General features: G+C 33.9%; 4 protein-coding genes across 6 annotated transcripts in view; 2 read left to right on the forward strand and 2 right to left on the reverse strand.

Moving 5' to 3' along the window:
• Positions 1 to 92: 92 nt before the first annotated feature.
• LOC107463587 (uncharacterized) lies at positions 93 to 2,994 on the forward strand. The gene is made up of 3 exons (XM_016082403.3): positions 93 to 482; positions 836 to 1,228; positions 2,206 to 2,994. The coding sequence occupies exons 1-3, from the start codon at positions 246 to 248 to the stop codon at positions 2,725 to 2,727; spliced, it is 1,152 nt and encodes a 383-aa protein (XP_015937889.1). The 5' UTR covers positions 93 to 245; the 3' UTR covers positions 2,728 to 2,994.
• Positions 2,995 to 3,908: 914 nt separating this feature from the next.
• On the forward strand, positions 3,909 to 6,526 carry LOC107463530 (SNAP25 homologous protein SNAP33). Of its 2 annotated transcripts, none has more exons than XM_052252686.1 (6): positions 3,909 to 4,074; positions 4,462 to 5,034; positions 5,217 to 5,310; positions 5,399 to 5,529; positions 5,914 to 6,011; positions 6,184 to 6,526. In XM_052252686.1, exons 2-6 carry the CDS (start codon positions 4,543 to 4,545, stop codon positions 6,281 to 6,283), a joined length of 915 nt encoding a protein of 304 aa, XP_052108646.1. In that variant the 5' UTR covers positions 3,909 to 4,074; positions 4,462 to 4,542; the 3' UTR covers positions 6,284 to 6,526. The 2 variants fall into 2 exon arrangements, with proteins under 2 accessions (XP_052108646.1, XP_015937822.1); XM_016082336.2 differs by having other exon boundaries at positions 3,910 to 4,074; positions 4,468 to 5,034.
• Positions 6,527 to 6,569: 43 nt separating this feature from the next.
• On the reverse strand, positions 6,570 to 11,073 carry LOC107463529 (heparanase-like protein 1). Its single transcript, XM_016082334.3, has 10 exons — positions 10,845 to 11,073; positions 9,380 to 9,644; positions 9,234 to 9,270; positions 8,823 to 9,003; positions 8,552 to 8,700; positions 8,237 to 8,470; positions 7,802 to 7,991; positions 7,560 to 7,685; positions 7,365 to 7,467; positions 6,570 to 7,274 (listed from the first exon to the last, which is right to left on the reverse strand). The coding sequence occupies exons 2-10, from the start codon at positions 9,587 to 9,589 to the stop codon at positions 6,861 to 6,863; spliced, it is 1,644 nt and encodes a 547-aa protein (XP_015937820.1). The 5' UTR covers positions 9,590 to 9,644; positions 10,845 to 11,073; the 3' UTR covers positions 6,570 to 6,860.
• Positions 11,074 to 14,529: 3,456 nt separating this feature from the next.
• The window catches only part of LOC107463512 (pre-mRNA-splicing factor ATP-dependent RNA helicase DEAH10), a 7,812-nt gene continuing 3,645 nt past the window's right edge, over positions 14,530 to 18,696 (reverse strand). For both annotated transcript variants that reach the window (XM_016082310.3, XM_021130013.2), the window contains exons 9-13: positions 17,257 to 17,488; positions 16,483 to 16,682; positions 15,827 to 15,961; positions 15,454 to 15,661; positions 14,530 to 15,007 (exon numbers count right to left, since the gene is read on the reverse strand). In XM_016082310.3, the coding sequence (XP_015937796.1) occupies positions 15,478 to 15,661; positions 15,827 to 15,961; positions 16,483 to 16,682; positions 17,257 to 17,488 (751 nt within the window). In that variant the 3' untranslated portion in view covers positions 14,530 to 15,007; positions 15,454 to 15,477. The remainder of the gene's footprint in view (positions 15,008 to 15,453; positions 15,662 to 15,826; positions 15,962 to 16,482; positions 16,683 to 17,256; positions 17,489 to 18,696) is intronic.

Consider the following 18,696-nt stretch of genomic DNA (forward strand, 5'->3'; position numbering starts at 1 on the left):
CCCATTAATTAAAAAAGGCCCAGAAACCAAAAAAAGAGAAGCAGCTATTAGCCCTTGAATCCTTTCTCTTTAGGAGATTTGCTTCTGCAATTTCATTTCCGATTTAGGTTCACCTGTGTGCGCTTCTTCTCTCTCTTTCTCTTTCTTCGACCTTCCGAATTCCGATCATGGTGTTTCTGTTGTTGCAAATGTAACATCATCAGTTGAGAGAGTGGCCACACTGTAAACCCTAAACCCCCAAAATTATGTATCCACATCAGCAGCAGCAGCAGATGCAACATTTCTATCCATCTTCAAACCCATTCCTTTGGGCTTCAGAACCTTCTATTCACCCTCCTGGAACCGACCCAGTTCCCAATTGCAGCTCCTATCTTTCAAATTCAACCCTTTCCGTTGCTCCTTCTTACTCTTATGCTGCCCCACAATCAACTGATCCTCAGAATTGGATCGTTAAACAACCTGAATCCGTTGGATATGATGCTGTAAGTATACCAAAGTTTTCAGCTTTAGGACATTTGGTTCTTTTCTTGTGTTATGCTACTTGGGGTGCATTTATTGATATTGTTTGAACTTAGAAGGCTATTTATTTATATAACTTGCATATAAACATGATTAACGGTGGGAGGAGGAATCTTGATTATGGAATTTTAGGTATTGATTATGGAATGCTTAGTTTTTGATAGGGATGATAGAAATGCAATTAGGGAGGTAAAGTGCACTTGATATCAGTACCGAAAAAGGAAAAGTTTATTTAACCTTTGTCCTCTTGGATTGTAGATGATTTATACTCAAATTTGCATTTTGGTTCTGGATTCCATTGATTCTGATAATGCAGGCTGTTGGATCATCATCATCAATGTCTTCAAGTTTGCCTTTGACTTACGACGGCACATGGTTACAGCAAATTTTCACTCATGAGACGGCTAACCAAACCAAAGGCTCCAAATCAATGAGATGTGAAGTTTGCAAAATCGATTGTAATAGCAAAGACGTTTATGAAAAGCACATATTTGGAAAGAAACACAAGAAGAATATGCAGATAACTGCTAATCCCATGCTAGCGAATGTACAAAGTCAAACAAGTGTATGCAGCGAGGTAAAGAAACGGAAGCTTTCAAATGGTGGTGCACCCGTTGATTCTACGAAGGTTTGCACAATTTGCAACATTGTGTGCAACAGCCAGGATGTATATAACAAACATATAGCAGGAAAAAAGCATGCGGCTCAGGTGAACTGTAATTTGAATTATCCTTTTGTTTTCGATGCATAGGTTGTAGATTTTGCTTCCTTTTTTTTCTCCTTATTCATGTATATTTATGCCATGGTTCATGATTTCTTTTAGAGCTTATCCAAACACCCGCTTGTAGCATAACTTGTTGTATTAAACTTGTTTCACAAAGAAATTGATATTACCCAGCTAAATTCCAAAGAGTCCAAACGACATCGCAGGATGAATCTCTTAATATTTAAAGGGATCTCTCGTAGCCCTGCAACCCTGCCTCACAAAAGTTGGATGAAACCAAAATCCCTAATTAAGGTGTGCCAATTTCTGGCGATGTTTTATTTGGGGGCAAGTTGAATTGAATGGTAGGAGCAGAAGGAGAAGCTGATGATGAGAGTATTATAGGCATAAGCTGCAGCAATATATTTGCGCATCGTGTTCTCATAGTACACGAGTTGTTGCAGCTATGTTGAATGTGCCATAATGCTAATCTGAGGCTCCTTTCTCTCATTATTCCTAAGCATTAATCACTAAACCTTATGAATTCTTAACCACTGAATCCCAAGCGGGTTTTGATTTGTAGAACTGGTTCGCTAAAGCTACTAATGGAATGGTTATGACTGTTTAACCTTGGAGCCAATAACTTTGGAATACTTACTCCTTCATATTTAATGACTTCTCTTTAAATGATATGCCAATCAAGTATATCCATTATCCGATATTTAACTTTTGATGACGGAGGATACTATGAATTGTTAAATTCGTGTTTTAAATTATATATTATCAGGTTTAAAATTGGGTCTGTCGATGTTATTGGCTTATGGTTAACTGCTTGCAATCCTTATTATTTCTCTGTCCTCATTTTCTCTGCTTGTATTTTATACTTGGATCAATTAAGCTTGTTGTATTCAAAGACCACATTTCACTGGGTTAAGGGAACAATTAGATCTTTCTAACTCGAGTCATCTTTGATCATTTGACAGGTTGCGTTGATGTCCAACAACGGGATTGGTCCATACATTGCTGCATTTAAGAGTCAAGGTATTGGTCCTTGGAAAAAAGCACCAAAGAAGGTCAAGGTTATGCAACCTGTATGGTGTGACACTTGCAAGGTTACTTGTAATAGCAGGGATATGTATGTTTCACACTTAGCGGGGAAGAAACATCTCAAAAACTTGGAGAAACAGTCAAAACCAGAAGCCAGTGCAAATGCCACCAAACTGTTAATTGGCCCGCAGGAAAAGCCGAATACTGATAAAGTGAAATCGGAGGAAAAGCCGGATACCGATAAACCAAAAGCAAAGAAGGCTAAGGACTTGGATATGGAGGCAAAGAAGCTCAAGGTTGTAGAAGGTGGCACTGCTGCAGATTCTGTTAGGACGTGCACTGCTTGTAATGTTGTATGCAACAGCGAGACAGTTTTCAATGCTCACCTTGCTGGCCATAAACATGCTGCTATGGTGAAGAAGCAAAATTTGGAGTCAAATGGGACAACTGCTAGCTGAGATTATTAATTTATTAGTGCCAACATGTGATCAAAATTTGTAGAGCTAATACTGTGATCACTGTTTTTTGCTTGTCATTTCAATTTCAAAGTCTTTGATCTGGCATTGTATTGTATAGCTTCTTAGGGCGTACTTTTATGTTTGGATTGGTGGAAGGAGATGGAACAATAGAGTTCTCAAATCTTCTTTATCCTATTACATTTTGTCAACCATACTCTGTTTGACATTTCTGAGTTTAAACTGACATTACCATCTAATTCAAAACAAGGTCCAAATGTAAAGAAAGGATAAATTGATATGCTATTCTTAATAGAAAAATGTTACGGCTACACAAAAAATTAATGATTATGTATGTATATAATTACATGTAGTATTTAACTTACTTTTTATGCTTATTTTGTATTTTAATATGGAATTTATAGTTACTGATTTTGATGTATATGTTGCATAGTTCACCAATCAACTTTTGTGCTCTCTTTCTTTTCAAAATTTTTTCAAATTTAACTATACATATTTATTGAAATGACAACACAATAACAAAGGTTTATTTCATTAGATAAGGTTAATTAGATGGATTAAACAATGTCATTATGTCTTATTATGTATCATATATCATATTTATTAAGATAATCAGTAAATTTAATTGAACATTTATAAATTTTAAAAATATACAAAAGATATCTTTTATTAATTGCAACATATTTTTTTCTTTCTATAATATTCACTATTCAATTGGTAAGTTATTAAAATCCAAAAATAATATTTAAGAATTTGAATATCCAAAAAAAATATTTAAAATTTTAATTTTTATTTATCTATAAAAAAATAAAATAATTTTACACAAGTATTCAATTGAATATTATCATATCATAAAAGAAACTAATCTTTAAATTTATCATATCACTTATTAGTTATCAAAAATGTTTAATAACAAAAGAAATTTAGTCAAAATTTATTTAATGAATATTAAATAAAATAAATTCTGGTTTGTTTTTTTTTTAGTATTACCTTTAATTATAAAGGATAATATTTAAAAGATACATAGCTACCGTGTGATTAGTTATTAGCATTGGATTATGTATGAATATGATTCAATATATTCTTTTTTTTAACAGAATGGATAAAGAACAAGTTAATAAATGATCAAAAAAATTTTATTTGACGAGGTTGAATCTTGACTGCTTCCATTTCCATTTTGCATTTACAAAGCTTCCTTGTCCGCGTTTACTTTGCCAATTTCAAACTTCAATCCAACCCTCTCGATCTTTCTCTCCTCTTCATTGCGCGTCTCGTGTTCTTCAACTTTGCTCTTCTCACTTCTCGCACTCTTCCTTACATTTCTTCAAGGTAACTAACTATCTCATGCTTCCTACTTTTTTTATCACTTCAATTTTCGATCTTTTCATGTGGTTTCTGCTATTCCTTCGTGATTTCTTTCTCATTTTTCTGTTATACATGGTTTCTGTTAAAAAAAATAAAAACTTGGGATGCTGTTTTTATTGTTTTTCTTAGCAGCTATTTTGTCAAGTTTCGATTTTTTTACTTCAAAGTTTGTTGTGAATTTTGGTTTCGTGTTGACTAGGAAGAGTGAGAAAAGTAAAACTAGGAATCCCTAAATTCGATTTTTGAGGGGATTCCAAACTCGCTGTAATTGATTACCTGATGAGTGTGATAAGAATCTCGACTCTGTTTGTTGGCTTATATCAATGATTATTGAATAATTCTTGCTTGCAGTTTTAGGTACAAGTTAATTTGTCTTGATATCAGATAGGATAATTGTTTTGTCTATATCTGATCAAATCCTTCTAAGAGAGAATGTTTGGTTCAAAGAAATCTCCTCTGAAAGCTGCTAAGCCTAGCTCTGCCGACCCTGCCTATCATGTTAAATCAGGTTCCAATCCGTTTGATTCTGATGATGAGACAAATGGTAACAGGAAGTATAATTCGGCGAGGAAGTCTGATCACCATGCATTAGTTTCACATGAAGTTAGCACAAACCCCTTTGATGTTGTTGATACCCACGGGCACGGTTCATCTTCATCTTACGCCTATTCATCTGCCGATCGGAACAGATATAAGAATGATTTCCGTGACACTGGAGGTTTGGAGAGTCAATCAGTGCAAGAGTTGGAGAATTATGCTGTTTACAAGGCTGAAGAGACCACCAAGTCGGTGAAGAACTCGTTGAAGATAGCTGAGGAGATAAGAGAGGATGCGACCAAAACTTTGGTGATGCTGCATCAACAAGGCGAGCAGATTACCAGGAGTCACAATGTCGCTGTTGACATTGACCAAGATTTGAGTCGGGTATTGTTCTTGTTATTGCATAGTTATTAGCGCAATTGTTTTGGGCCTAGTGTATTGGTGGTTTCTTTGTGGTGTTATACCTTAGTGAAAACAATGTTGCCGCCTTTGTTGTGCGTTCCTTTCCAAAGAGAATATGAATGGCATTATCGACTAAATGTTCGTTATCTTATTACTGGTTGCAGGGAGAAAAGCTTTTGGGAAGTCTTGGTGGCATGTTCTCCAAAACTTGGAAACCAAAGAAGCCAGGCACAGTTAAAGGACCTGTCGTTTTCAGAGGTTAATATTATTTTTATCTGTTCACCTTGTAAATTTTAGTAATTTTAGGAGTATCTTGACCATTGACATTATGTTCTTCATGACACAGATGATCCAGTTAGAACGAAGGGCAGCCACTTGGAACAGAAAGAGAAGTTGGGACTGACTTCTGCTTCTAAAGGGCAGTCAAGGACACAGAAGGCACATTCTGAACCAACAAATGCACTTGAAAAAGTTGAGGTATGTGTCAATGCAGTGAAAATGTGTCTATTTTTTTTTGTTGTGATCAAGATAGTTTGCCATTGTCATAAACCATATCTTCGAATAACTTTTGATAGAAGCATCACATGAATGATTTAATACCTTGACATGTAGCATACACGAGCTTCTTTGGCCTTGAGGTGTAGAGTATACATACTGATCTTCTAGGGACCAAATTAGTAGTTTGCTCTTATTTAGAATATTGTATTTTTCTCATACCAATAACCTACCATGCTATAGTTATTATTATTATTCCAGCCTGTATGCTGCAATTTTTGTTTGTCATACTCCCTTCATATTATTGTACAGTGTTCTCTTTGTTGTTACTGTTGAATTCAGATACTGAATAGTGTCCCGAAACAGGTTGAACATGGAAAGCAAGACGATGCACTGTCCGATTTAAGTGATCTGTTGGGAGAACTTAAAGGCATGGCTATTGACATGGGATCTGAAATCGATATGTAAGTCAATTGATTATGTGTTCTCTAATTTTACTTTCTAATAAGTTGTAGATATTATTGAACACCAATGTAGTTTCTTGTGAGGATTATAGTTTAACTGATTAACATTGATGCTTTCTCCGGTTATAGTTTAACTGGAAATTAACTATAAGTGATTTTGATAATGTTGCAGACAAAACAAAGCCCTGGATGGTTTTGAAACTGATGCGGATATGTTGAATATCCGCATGAATGGTGCCAATCAACGCGGGCGTCACCTACTCAGAAAATAGGCCGGTGCTGATGCAGATCATAATAAGATTGGTTTCAACTTGTGTTGTTTCCTTCCTACCCTGCTTCAACACTTTTCATTATTCTGTGGATGGGGATTTGAACATTCTATGAAACTAGTTTTGATGCCATCATCATCATCATGTACAATGCACTTTGTGGGGGCAAAACATTGTTTCTGTAATATAGTATTGATTTGATATTTGAGATTATTTATGAAATCTATATCATGATTCATACATAAACCTGCTAAGATAGAATTTGGGTTAACTTCAACTGAAACTAAAATAATTGAAACCAACAATTTTATTCACAAGTTCATTATACAACTTATATGTTTCTTCAAATATGATGTTATTGCAACAGCTATAATGCTCATTACTTACAATTATCATGAGATATGCAATTCCATGGTCCTAGTGTGTAGTGTACAACATTCAATAGATAAAACTTTAGAAGACGTGTGGTTTGTAAAAGATTTTCAAATTGCTGAAATCTTATATTGTAAAACCATTCAGATATAAGATTTTTGGTGTAAATTTTCTAAGTGTAAAAACATTCTTCTAACCACACATCCTTTTAAAGTTTTCGGTGCCTAGAACAAGCTGGGGCATCAAAGTTGGGGTATACAATAAATGCAATGGACAAAGGAGAGATATATATTGGAGAATGCACATTGCTTTTTACTGGCTCCAATGTTGGTATATCTCCCTCGTTTGTTAGCTTCAATGGAATACCATTCAGCACCATGGTTTGGCTTCGAAGGTAACCATCTTTTGGAGTTAAGTGGTACTCCTCTCTGAATGTCACATCTGATCCTTTCGCTCCGACCCAGGAGAACGCCCTCTTGAGGCGAGCAATGAATGAGTCATCGTCTTTCTGGGTGGCTTTGGCCGTGTTATTCTCTTCAACACTTGCGGTCACAGGGTTCCGAATGTTGAGTATGAAACGAGTCTGATTACTTAAGTTGATAAGTAGTAGTGTCACACCCTCCTGTATGATGAAATTGATGAGAATTTCAACAAAGCTTGAAAATTTTGAAACAAACAGAAAGCTTGTATTTTTCTAAGTTAATGCACTTACTCTGTCTTTTGAACAATGAGCATAAGTGCGCAAAAATGGGGAAGAAACATCACTTGAAACTGCAAGAACCCTCTTTCCCATTAGCCGATGCCACAAAAGTGCACTGTTCATACACAAGAACAGAAATAGATACGTTCAGCACTGATTTAGTGTTATAAATCTTTTTTGTTTGTGCAGCTATCAACTTCCACTTACCTGTAATAGTCAGGGTTGGGAGTGAAAGTGGTAACATTGATAAGGCCATAATTCCCTCCGATTAAAGTCTGCCGGCAATAAACTTTAGTGTTGTAGGTGGAAGCCATTCCAAGTTGATCCAAGTACCTGTAAGAAATTGAAATTTCCAAACTTACAATTAATGCACTCTATACTGCAGTGCATAAAAGAAAAACTCGATAGAATGTCAATGTCATAATCCTCGAATGGACGATGAAGATTACCAAAAGCTGTTCAAGAATGAGTTGGAAACAGAAGGACTGCCGCTGTTGTATGCACCGCCAGCTTCTCCTACCCATGCAGAAGACCAAGGGCCATGTTCTTGAATGGTTTCTGTAAGATTGCGGAAAATATATTCTACCCTGCTCAAGCGTATAGGATCTAGAATTTTCCTTTCGAGATGCTGGTCGCTACCTGAAAAGGATAATTAACTACATCTGATTCTGACTGATTCCAGTCTAAAGTCTAAACTGCTTACAAGAAATTGGAAAAGTAGAAAAAGAAAGGATTATATAGATATATTACAATATCAAATACTTGGTACATTCCCTTTTATCTGTCACTGTCACTTCGAATGATAGATAAAATGAAATGGAAACAGTATTTGGTAAAAATGACAATAGTAGAAACTAGAAAGAGTTAGGTAAGTATAGACCAACCTGGTCCCAAATTATATAAGTGATGAGTCACAACATTGATTATGCCAGAACCTGAAACTTGAAGAAGCTTGTCATACCACTGCTTTTCATAAAATCCACCCGGGGCTACGAGTGAAGGTTTGAACTTGGAGTTCTCATACAACACATCAATAATTTGTTTGAGTTTTATCAAGTCTTTTCCATACTGCGCAACACCGACACTAGCACCAATGCCTTTACCACTCAACTCATTACCTACGGCAGCATATTCAAGAAAAGTAAGTCACAAGCATCAAACAGAGGATGACTTTAACAAATAAGTATCCGTTTTCCTACCAAGTTCCCACGAATCAATCTTGTATCCCTTCGAAACAGTGTATTTAAGAAAATCGTAAGTATTCTGAGGGTCCCAAGCTCCTTCCCAAACATTATGCCTAATCTGGTGCTTCCCATGGAGTGCATTCAGTCCAAAAATCACAATGGCTCTGCAAGTGTCAAAGTCCAATTAAATTACCACAGAAGCCATATAAGTATACAACTGAATATTAGAATGCAGCTAAGTTGGAAGTCATTCCGAAATCTCAACAAAGGGTGAAGAAATTCTCACCCTGTCTTATTGAAAAACTGATTCAGCTCATCCCACCTTTGCATGTGTAAACATCCCTTTGAAAATCCAAACAATCCACCACTCATCTTTTGAAATGGATGACAAGGAGTTTGCAGTCCTATATCATACAGCACCTGATCTTGCAAAGAACCTCCAAGTCTTATCCTCAAAGGCTTGAAAGCTAATCACACAACCATTATTCAAAGAATAACATCATACTTTAAGTCACTATACCGGATATGATACTCACGCCCTTCTCTTTTATATGTTATTGTCAATTTCTGATACTTCCTAGTATCCAAATACAGAGATCCAAGGATGTATCAAAAAGTAACAGTGACAGATAAAAAGTAACAGAGCAAGTATTAGAGAAAGCTTATTGTTACTGAACAAATGCAAATATACTCGAACCTTGGATAGCTTTGGCAAGGAAAGGATGAGTCAAATCCTGGAAAAATCAATCCACATTGAATTGAACAATGACTAAAGCTTCTTTTTCCAGAGTCCTAATTGGGAGAGGGAGTTGAATAGAAACATCAATTAAGAGAAATACTCACCAAATTTGAAACAGAAGAATGTCCCCATGGACAATGGTTGTAGTCACACTTATCATGAGGCCACCAATCAATAGTTGCACAGACATAGTTATCACCTGTTTCGGCTTTTGCTTGAGCTCCATCAACCAGAAGTGAACCATGTGCTATATCTTGACTTAAAGTAACGCGAAGAACACTCAAAAGAAGAAACAATGCAAGATGGATCCCCATTATTGGCTCAGTTACAGTGCTATCCAAGTCCAACACAACTAATCCAAACTAAGTTCTGTAAGGGATGAAAAGCTAAATTACACACATATCTTCTGGAGCTATATAGTATAGCAATTTTTTTGTGTCTGATTTCGAAGATATGAAATGATAAATGTTTTCAGAATAATATTACATAGTGATGAGTCGCTGTTAAATTGGCAACATAAATGTTTGATTTGCCTAAAGTGAAATATTTTTAATACTACGATCTTTTGAATTAATGTGGTATGTTCATAAATATTATGAACATTCTGATAACAATAACATACTTTACTCATAAACAGAAAAATAATAAGGGTGAATATTGTGATCTTCCGAATTAATGATGGCATGTCATAACTCATAAGTATTGAATATAACAATAACATACTTTATTTTAAAAAATAAAATAAAAAAGAGATGAATATTATGATCTTCTGAATTAAGGATGGCATGTCATATAGATGAGCTATAGTCAAATAGTAATGGTGAAGAGCAACACCAGTGCTTTGTGATAATTTAGGTAGCAATTCTAGTGATGAATTCACCAGGTAATGATAATATTCCCTAAGCAATTTTACCCACACTGGAAAGACTTTATCAGAAAAACAAATTTTCAACAAAAACATAATCACATGTCTAATTAAATCCCATCACAACATTAGACTGGAAAAGTCATGTAACAAATGAATAAATAGATAGATAACTTCATTGTGCCATTAATTAATCATGATAATCAGTTGAGCAGATGAAGCTCATTCTCCCTTAACAAAGTGCTTGATGGTTGATATCTCAGTTAAGAAAAAGAAAATAGTAATAATCATGATCTATTGTTAATCTTCAGTTTGAAGTTTGAAGACTCAGTCAAACAAGTTAGATTATTCTTTTCTTATCTAAGAAAACCCACTATAAATTCATCTCTGATCCAGTCAAAAGAAATTCAATAAATAAATAAATAAATAAATCTTTCCTGATTAAAAATAAAAAATTGTCACACAAAATATTTAAATATAATGAAAGATCTAAATCTAAATATATTCATAAGTCATAGAAAGATGTTTGTTTTTTTCAGCTGCCATCACTTTCCCAGAAGCTAAATCCAGATGTATAATCAGAACCCAACAAGACAAAAGAAAAATGAGAGACCCCCCAAAGAAGATGCAAACACAGATCAACAGAAAGGAACAAACTTTGATAAGAAGATAAGAACCCAGATGAGAGAAAGTAGAATGCTTACAGTTACAGTTACATCATCAATGAACAAGGGTCAATTGTTGTTGTGCAGCTTCAGAAACATCAATGTTCCATCCAACTCATTGAGCTGCGTGATGGGTCAATAATGGCGGTGGCTGCTTCTTCTTGTGACTGCTAAAAAAAGGTTCTTTTCTTTTTTATGTTGATATGGTTTTCACTTTTCAGAGACACTTCCAGTGTCCGTACAACAACAGCGGTTGTGCCTATCTGAGTTGTTAGCCACCCCACTCTAATCAATAATTATAATAATTAAAATGTTTAATTATTCTCTTGATCTCTATAGTTTCGCAAAATTTTTAATTAGGTTTCTATGCTTTTTTCTTTTTAATTGACTCTTTATACCAATTTTTTTTTCAATTGAGTCCCTACACTTTTTTTCTTTTTATTTAGGTCTCTATACCAATTAATTTTTTTTAGTTGAGTCCCTATAAAATTAAGTCAATTACTACTAAGAGACTTAATTAACAAAAAAAATTAGTGCAGGAACCCAATTAAAAAGAAAAAAATATAAAAATTTAATTAAAAATTTTATGAAACTATAAAGACCAACAAAATAATTAAACCTAATTAAAAATCCTAATTCATTCTTCAAATTATTCTCCTAAGTTCTAAAAAAAAAGGTTTTCAATATTTTATCTTTTCATGTTTTTAAAATATAACATTATGTATTTAAATTTTTACTTTTTTTAAGTATTAAAAAAAATAAATTAGAATTCCTAATCATTACTAATATCAATAGATTCTAATATCACGTGTGTTAATTAAACAAGAGTCGCAAAAATTGAATAAATATATTTAGGAATTAAGATATGAAAATCATATGATATCATATTAATAGTTTAAAAAATTATTTTAAAAGAATTATATAATTTTAGATTAAATTGGATCAATTCAATGCATTAGTTAAATAAGCATAAGGCCTAGTACATAATTGATGTTGTCAGAAATTCAAACTCTAGCTATAAGCATGAAAAATGTTTCTTAACTTGAATTTTCACTTTCAATTGATTGATCTATTTAGCTTACCGACAATACTTAATGTAAGCTCTCCAATATGGGGACTTAGATTTTGAAATAATTATTTTGCGGTTTGGAGAGGGTTGTCTTTATCAAAGGTGTCGGTAGTTACATTAAGCTTACTCTTTTGGGGGAAGACATTACCTCATATTGCATTTTATTTATTTCTAGAAGTGGCTTAGTTGGGTACAAATCATTGGAGAAAAAGAAAAACAGTTATTGAAGATTATATACTTTAATCTACAACAAGTTTCAACAATTAAGTATAAGCATTTAAATTACTTTTAACTAGAATGACTGAATGAGACCCACGAAACTGGTACGATGCACGCGATAATAAATATTAAAAATTATTATGTTTTGTAAAATTAAGTTAAATATATATATAAATTAAAGTTAAATTTAAAAAATGTTTTATTTAAAATAATTTGTAGTACAAAAAATTTAGATATTAAATTTTTAAAATGTGATTTTTAACACAATATTCCTAAAATTATTTGTATTTTGTTAATATATATATATATATATGTAAATAAAAAATAAATTACTGGTATAAGTTTTTACATTTTTTTGTGTTTGATATTGGAATAGTAGTGGTGTTTTTTTGAAATGTAAATTGTTGGAGTATTATTCTGAAATGTGAAATCGTTTAATTAGAAAAGTATAAATCGGATCGTCCGATTTGTTAGAAGTACAGAAATTGGACCGTTCGATTTATATTAGTACACAAATCGGACTATCGGATTTGTGAGAGGTACACAAATCGGACCGTCCGATTTGTGTTAAAAAAATTAAAAAATTTGAGGTACAGAAATCGGACGGTCCGATTTTTGTATCTCAAATTTTTTAAACAAAAATTGGACGGTCTAATTTGTGTACCTCCCACAGTTTTAAAAAATACAAAAAATTACCATATTAAGGTATATCACTCTTAGTACTTCCATATTTAAATTTTTTAGCCTATGTTTTTACTCTTTAAGTATCAATTTCATTCTTTGTGTTTTTGTGAGTTTTCTTTTAATATCTACTTTTCTTCTTTTTTTAGTACATATAATTTTTCAATGACATTTACAATCAAAAAAATAAAAATGTGTAGAATTTTTATTTGAATAAGTTATTTTTAATAAGAATAATTGAAATAGTATAAAGTAAAATTATTTATTAATATTTTTTTTGACCCATTCTGTCAGATAATGTCTCAAGTAATACAAATTTAAAATAATATTAAAAAATGTTCAAAATTAAATCTTTAATTTCTTTCGGAACAATTGTTAATAAAAAATTTGTCTTGAGAATTGGCTTGGCTTTTGAGTGAGGTTTGCAACCTTTATTGTGCACCTCCGAAGGGTCATTTGTTTAGAGAGTATGAAGCACGTGAGGCAAGTGGCACACTCTTGAAGGGCATGTGCTTCGAAGATTGCATGGCGTGCGACGTCGTTGAAGTTGGAGGCAATGAGGGGGTTGCTAGACAATGGCCCAGCGTGAATCACGTGGGGCTAGTGGCACGCCTGTGAAGCTTGAAGGATAGAGGGCGTGCATGGTGTGTGCAGCGTGAAGGACGTGGCACGCTATGCCTCTGCCTACTTCCTTCTCTGTTTCTGCTTGCTCTCTCACTTAGCCTCCTCTTTGACTTGAGTACCTTTCTGAGTTTGCTTCTATTATTTAGATAATCTTTGATAGTCTTCCACAAAACACATGAAGCGATGCTCATGCATTATAACACCAAACTTAAGTTTTTATTTGTCCTAAAACAAACAAAGAATCATACATTCATAATTAAAGAGCTAAAATTAAATAAAAAGTTTTTCCTTTCCGCACCTCCATCTCTACCACCATCCCGTGTTACTTTTTGGATTTGTCTTGCATCACTACCTCTGCCTCTACGTTGCCTTCCAGAGTCACATTAGAGGGAAGGGAGCAATGGCCCCAAAATTAATAATTTGTATGTATAAGTCTCTAATTTTTTAATTTAACCCCTCCTAAAAAAATTTCTAGCTCCACCCCTGCGTTGCTGGCTTCTTAATTTCTTTCTCTTTTTCTATCCCTGTTCCTTTTCTATTATTGTTCCTATTGTTTTGTTGAGTTAGGTGGCTGCGATGGCTGAGGGGTTGACATGGCAGTGTGGGATGGTTAAGGTTGGTGGTGTGGGTAGAACAACAACTAAAGGCAGGAAGATTATTTTTTATGCAACAAATTTTCCACCGTTACAAACATTCTTTCAAAAATTTGAAATTGTAGTAGAGTGCAGGATACATTTTATTGGTGCTCTTCATGGAAAATCGAGCCAATACCAGGAGGGACATAGATAGAATGGTGCTAGAAGGTATCGTAAGACTAATTAAAAAAAGTTTTTGAAAGTGTGGACCATAACTGAACATTCTTTTTAAAAAAATGTGGATCAATGACATGATTATTGTAAGTTGGTGGCAGTGGAGGTGAAGAGTGTTTAGATTGTTTGGCAATGGTCAAGAGTGGGATTCGGGGTTAAGCGGGGTGAATTTTTTGAATTATTAGGATTGACATTGAAAATTAAAAAAAAAATAAAAGGATAAATTTAGAATTAAAATGTTGATTAATGATTGACCGTCTAAAATTTAATAATAAGGATAAAGTTAAAAGTTATTTCAAACGTTAAGGACAAAATTAAAGCGTTAGAGACAAAAAACATATTCTACCCTTAAAATTAATATACAAGATTAGATAAATATGCAGATCTAGAAAAAATAACTTTACACACTGATTATTGAACTCATAAGTTAGAGAAATAATACCACTAGCACCTTAAGTTTGATAGAATTAGGCAGCTCAAAATATTTGTTAACCGGTCTAACTCAATTCCTTTGCTCAAGCTAATCCACCACCTCAAATGTAGCCATCGACAGCAAGGTTTGCGGTTCCATCACTCACCCGTTACCAGTCACCACCCAAGTAGTAGAAAATAAAGCAGGAACAACTCAGTAAGAGGTGTATGTCATTGGAGGATCCAGCCGCATCTCCATAGTTTTAGACAAGTAATGATAGCAAAGACAAGCCATTAAAATTGCTGTCATTTATATAATGTCGATAGGCAACATCCATAAAATAGACATTCTGAAGCTTTCACTGATCTTGCTGTAATAGATAAATGTCCTACGATAAAAATCAATCATTTCAGTGCCATTGATATGTGGAATGAATGAATAAATTTTGTATAAATCATTTCTTTAATTTTTCCAGGTGAAGGGGTTTGAACTCGTGCACAATCATTAGCATATTATGTTTCACATCTTGAGATTAGGTGCAACGCAATTTGACAGTACATGAGATTATCAGTTCCATTGAGCTAGGATTTCTGGGAAGAAAGAAAACCTAGAGACATACAAGCTAATCAGATCCATTTTGTTACTAAGCTGATATCAGCAGTTATTATAGGCGACAAAGATATAGGAAACTTCTGGGAATTTCAAGGCTACTTTAGCAAGTTGCTTTATTCTCTATGCATGTAAAATGGCAAAGATTAACATAATAAAAGTATATAACTGCCCAAAATTATCAAAGCACAAATGAGATGCAAAAATAAAGAAAGTTTTAATTACCTGTTTGGCAAAACCATGAAGAATTTAATTTTTCACAGCATAATATTGAGGAGCCAGCTCAGTTAACCATAGGTAGTCAATTCTGCTTACATTCCGAACGTACTTGCTATTAGTTTGAACAAGTTCATTAAAAATAATACACTCTGGTTTTTGCCTGAATAATACAGAAGATGGGTGGATCTGCACCACCAGCCCACTTGCCAAGGCCCTGCCATGTCGTGACAAAGCAGAAAATTGTTTCCATATAAGTAAAATGAATATCTGAGTTGAACACTATATACAGTTGCCAATTAGCAAACAAGTCAAAATGCTAAAGAATAAAAATATAAAATTCCACAGGAGTTTGAACTTAATAGAGGGAATAGACAACCACCTGTATGTGCCCTCAGGCTGCTTTACGGCCGCATTGAGGAAAAAGGAAGCAGCAAGACATCTGCGGTACTGAAGCATATCATCTCCACAAGAAGCTAGATTCAGCCCCATTTGTTCAGCATGTACCCTAATTTGCCTGCAGTAGTTATCAGAGATGAGAATGCATAGAGTAGATTTCAAGCAAGACAAGGTAAATTACATTCACCCCTACCCACATTTTTTGACCAGTATGCACTCACCAACCCTGCATTGCACCAACTGTTCGTCTAAATAATACACTTAGATTCCTGGTATTAATGTAACTATCAAATCTTTATACATGTGCCTATACCTGTATCTTAATACTTTTTATTTTGTATTATTTTACTTTACTGAATTGAAATGACAAAAATGCCCTACATAACAATGTTAAAAGAAAGAGAGATTTTGCCATTGTTCTTCCGTCTCTACAAGTTCTCTATGCATAAAGAGAGGGGAGTTAAAAAAGACTTTATACAACCTATTTAATGTCATTTCAATATAATGACACAAATAGAGGGGAGGTGAGTGCATGCTATTCAAATAAACCGTAATTTGATAAACCTCAGGGGCTGTGAGTGTAATTTACCCTTAAAGATATCATGAATTTGCGACATTTAGATTTAATATAACAACTACCTGTGGATGTCACGAGCATGTCTAAGAGAACGACTACTAATAAAATTATCCTTACACCACTTTCTGAAAGCCTTTTCAAATTTTGCTTTGCCCATTTCTATTGATCTCTTCTCTAAGAAATCATTTGATGCTCGATACACATTAATCAAAGTAATGTGGTCTCCCTCCGGACTAGAGAAGCATTTTATTGCAGTTCTTGCCTAGTAAAAAGATGAGAAAAACAGTAACTTCAATTGCATGCAAGGAATAGACAATGAATGATACCTGTAATTATACCAACACTAGAATTTTCCTACAGAAATTCATTGCTTATTTTATAAATCATTTATCACTATTTACACATTCTGTTAAATAGTCAATAGAGGGTAGACTATGGAAGTATACCATCAACGATTAATATTCATATTTGTTTGTCGGATTAAATAAATTTTTGGTCCCTACGAAACACCTCTTATGTTTTGGTCCCTAAAATTTTTCTTTTTTTAGTCGAGTAAAATTAAAGTTACCTATTTTAGTCCTAGTTTGTTCCGTTAAGTGCTGAACTGGCAGGTTGAATGCTGACGTGGCAAGACATATCACATCAGCAAGCAAATTAATTGTAGGTACTTAAATAACCAACTTTGAAATTTTACTAAACGAAAACCAAAAAAATTATAAGGACAAGAGGAAAACAAGACAGGCATTTGACCAAAATCCTTTTAAGCCTTGTTTTTCATAGTAACATCAAAGAGAATATAACAGATATGCAGTAGAATCAGAATTCGTTATTCAAACCTCTACTTGCTTTTCCCGAGGAGCATAAAATATGGATTCCACAGACAGCATTGCTACGGTTATCAACATCTCCTCTAAGCAGTTATACTGACTAGCTAAGATAAGAGCTTTGGAATAAACAGGGTCCAACGGCAGCCGAGCCATTTGATGCCCAACAGGATCAGAGAGCTGACAGTCATCTGTTAGAGCACCTAGTGAAAATAGCTGTTCCAATGATTTGATAATCGCTGTCCTGTTCAAACATGAAAGGGAACAAGCTTTCAATAATGTTTTGCATAGTATATTAGCATATAGAAACAGTAATATATATATCCCTGACCCTGAACGCGGCTACTTCAGTTCAACAGTACAATACATGATACAGCTTACAAGAGATCAAAAGAAATTTCAAAAGCTCACTAACAAGGGATGCCAGAAGAATAATTCACTAATATATTATCAAAGAGATCAGAAATTACATCTAGTCAAACAGAAATTTTTATTTACCTCATGTATGCTTCCGAATAGTGGTCATTGTACCAAGATTGTAGTATAATGTGCACCACAGTGCAAACAACCATATATGTTGTTCTCAGGTTGCACTATGATAATAAGTGGAATGAACCATTAAAACTCATTTTTACTACCTTAGAAAGTGGTTGTGGTTGATGTTATATTGAAGAGAATAGAATCATTTGGATCTGTTTGGATTCAGAAAGTTGTGTTTTTTCTTCCAAAATTAATCACAAAACTCCACCTTCTTTATTTATTTATCAAAAGCTAAAATATTGAGGTAATGTGCATCTTGATTCCTGAAATTGATTGGATGGGTCAATCTGATCCCCAGCTTTTCAAAATGACCAAGTAAGTGTCCCACTTTTAGAAACAACGAAACTTTCGTCTCACATCCGTTAGGGTAATGCTGAAGTGAACATTTAAATGCCACCCCGGTACTATAATAATTTTTTAATGTGTAACACTTCTTAATTGTATTCAAATGGTATTTAATATTGGTCCATAGGTCTTAATTAAAAAAAATTGATACACATCAATAAGACACATGAACCAACTTCAAGCACCATATTGACCATAATTAAAATGTTTCCACGTCAACCAGCTATGACAGTAGATTTAACTAACCAAATTAGCAGTACACTAATGGTTGTGACACGGAAGTTTGTTCAAAGACTAACATGGGAATCACATTTCTGAAAGTGAGGGACAGAATTTGTCATTTTGAAAAATGAGGTACTAAATTGACTCATTCATTCAATTTTAGAGAGTAAAATGGGCATTACCTCTGAAATATTGGTTGGAATTTGTTAGAATTTGTTCAGGAAAGGGAGAATTCTACCATTGTGCCATCAAAAACCATATGTTAAAAATAAAAAGGATTCACCATAGACATATCTAAAAAAAATGATACGACAAATAATTATCAGCAAAATGGAGCACATAAAT

This window comes from Arachis duranensis, chromosome 8 (genome assembly GCF_000817695.3).
Source record: "Arachis duranensis cultivar V14167 chromosome 8, aradu.V14167.gnm2.J7QH, whole genome shotgun sequence".
Classification (NCBI taxonomy): domain Eukaryota; kingdom Viridiplantae; phylum Streptophyta; class Magnoliopsida; order Fabales; family Fabaceae; genus Arachis; species Arachis duranensis.

Excerpts from the sequence above, each read along its gene's own strand:
- LOC107463587 (XM_016082403.3), top strand. The coding sequence starts at position 246 with ATGTATCCACATCAGCAGCAGCAGCAGATGCAACATTTCTATCCATCT. Across the intron at positions 483-835 it reads AATCCGTTGGATATGATGCT|GCTGTTGGATCATCATCATC; the intron begins GTAAGTATACCA and ends CTGATAATGCAG. Across the intron at positions 1,229-2,205 it reads GAAAAAAGCATGCGGCTCAG|GTTGCGTTGATGTCCAACAA; the intron begins GTGAACTGTAAT and ends ATCATTTGACAG.
- LOC107463530 (XM_052252686.1), top strand. The coding sequence starts at position 4,543 with ATGTTTGGTTCAAAGAAATCTCCTCTGAAAGCTGCTAAGCCTAGCTCT. Across the intron at positions 5,035-5,216 it reads TTGACCAAGATTTGAGTCGG|GGAGAAAAGCTTTTGGGAAG; the intron begins GTATTGTTCTTG and ends TACTGGTTGCAG. Across the intron at positions 5,530-5,913 it reads ATGCACTTGAAAAAGTTGAG|GTTGAACATGGAAAGCAAGA; the intron begins GTATGTGTCAAT and ends GTCCCGAAACAG.
- LOC107463529 (XM_016082334.3), bottom strand. The coding sequence starts at position 9,589 with ATGGGGATCCATCTTGCATTGTTTCTTCTTTTGAGTGTTCTTCGCGTT. Across the intron at positions 9,004-9,233 it reads CCTTGCCAAAGCTATCCAAG|CTTTCAAGCCTTTGAGGATA; the intron begins GTTCGAGTATAT and ends TTGTGTGATTAG. Across the intron at positions 7,686-7,801 it reads TCATTCTTGAACAGCTTTTG|GTACTTGGATCAACTTGGAA; the intron begins GTAATCTTCATC and ends AATTTCTTACAG.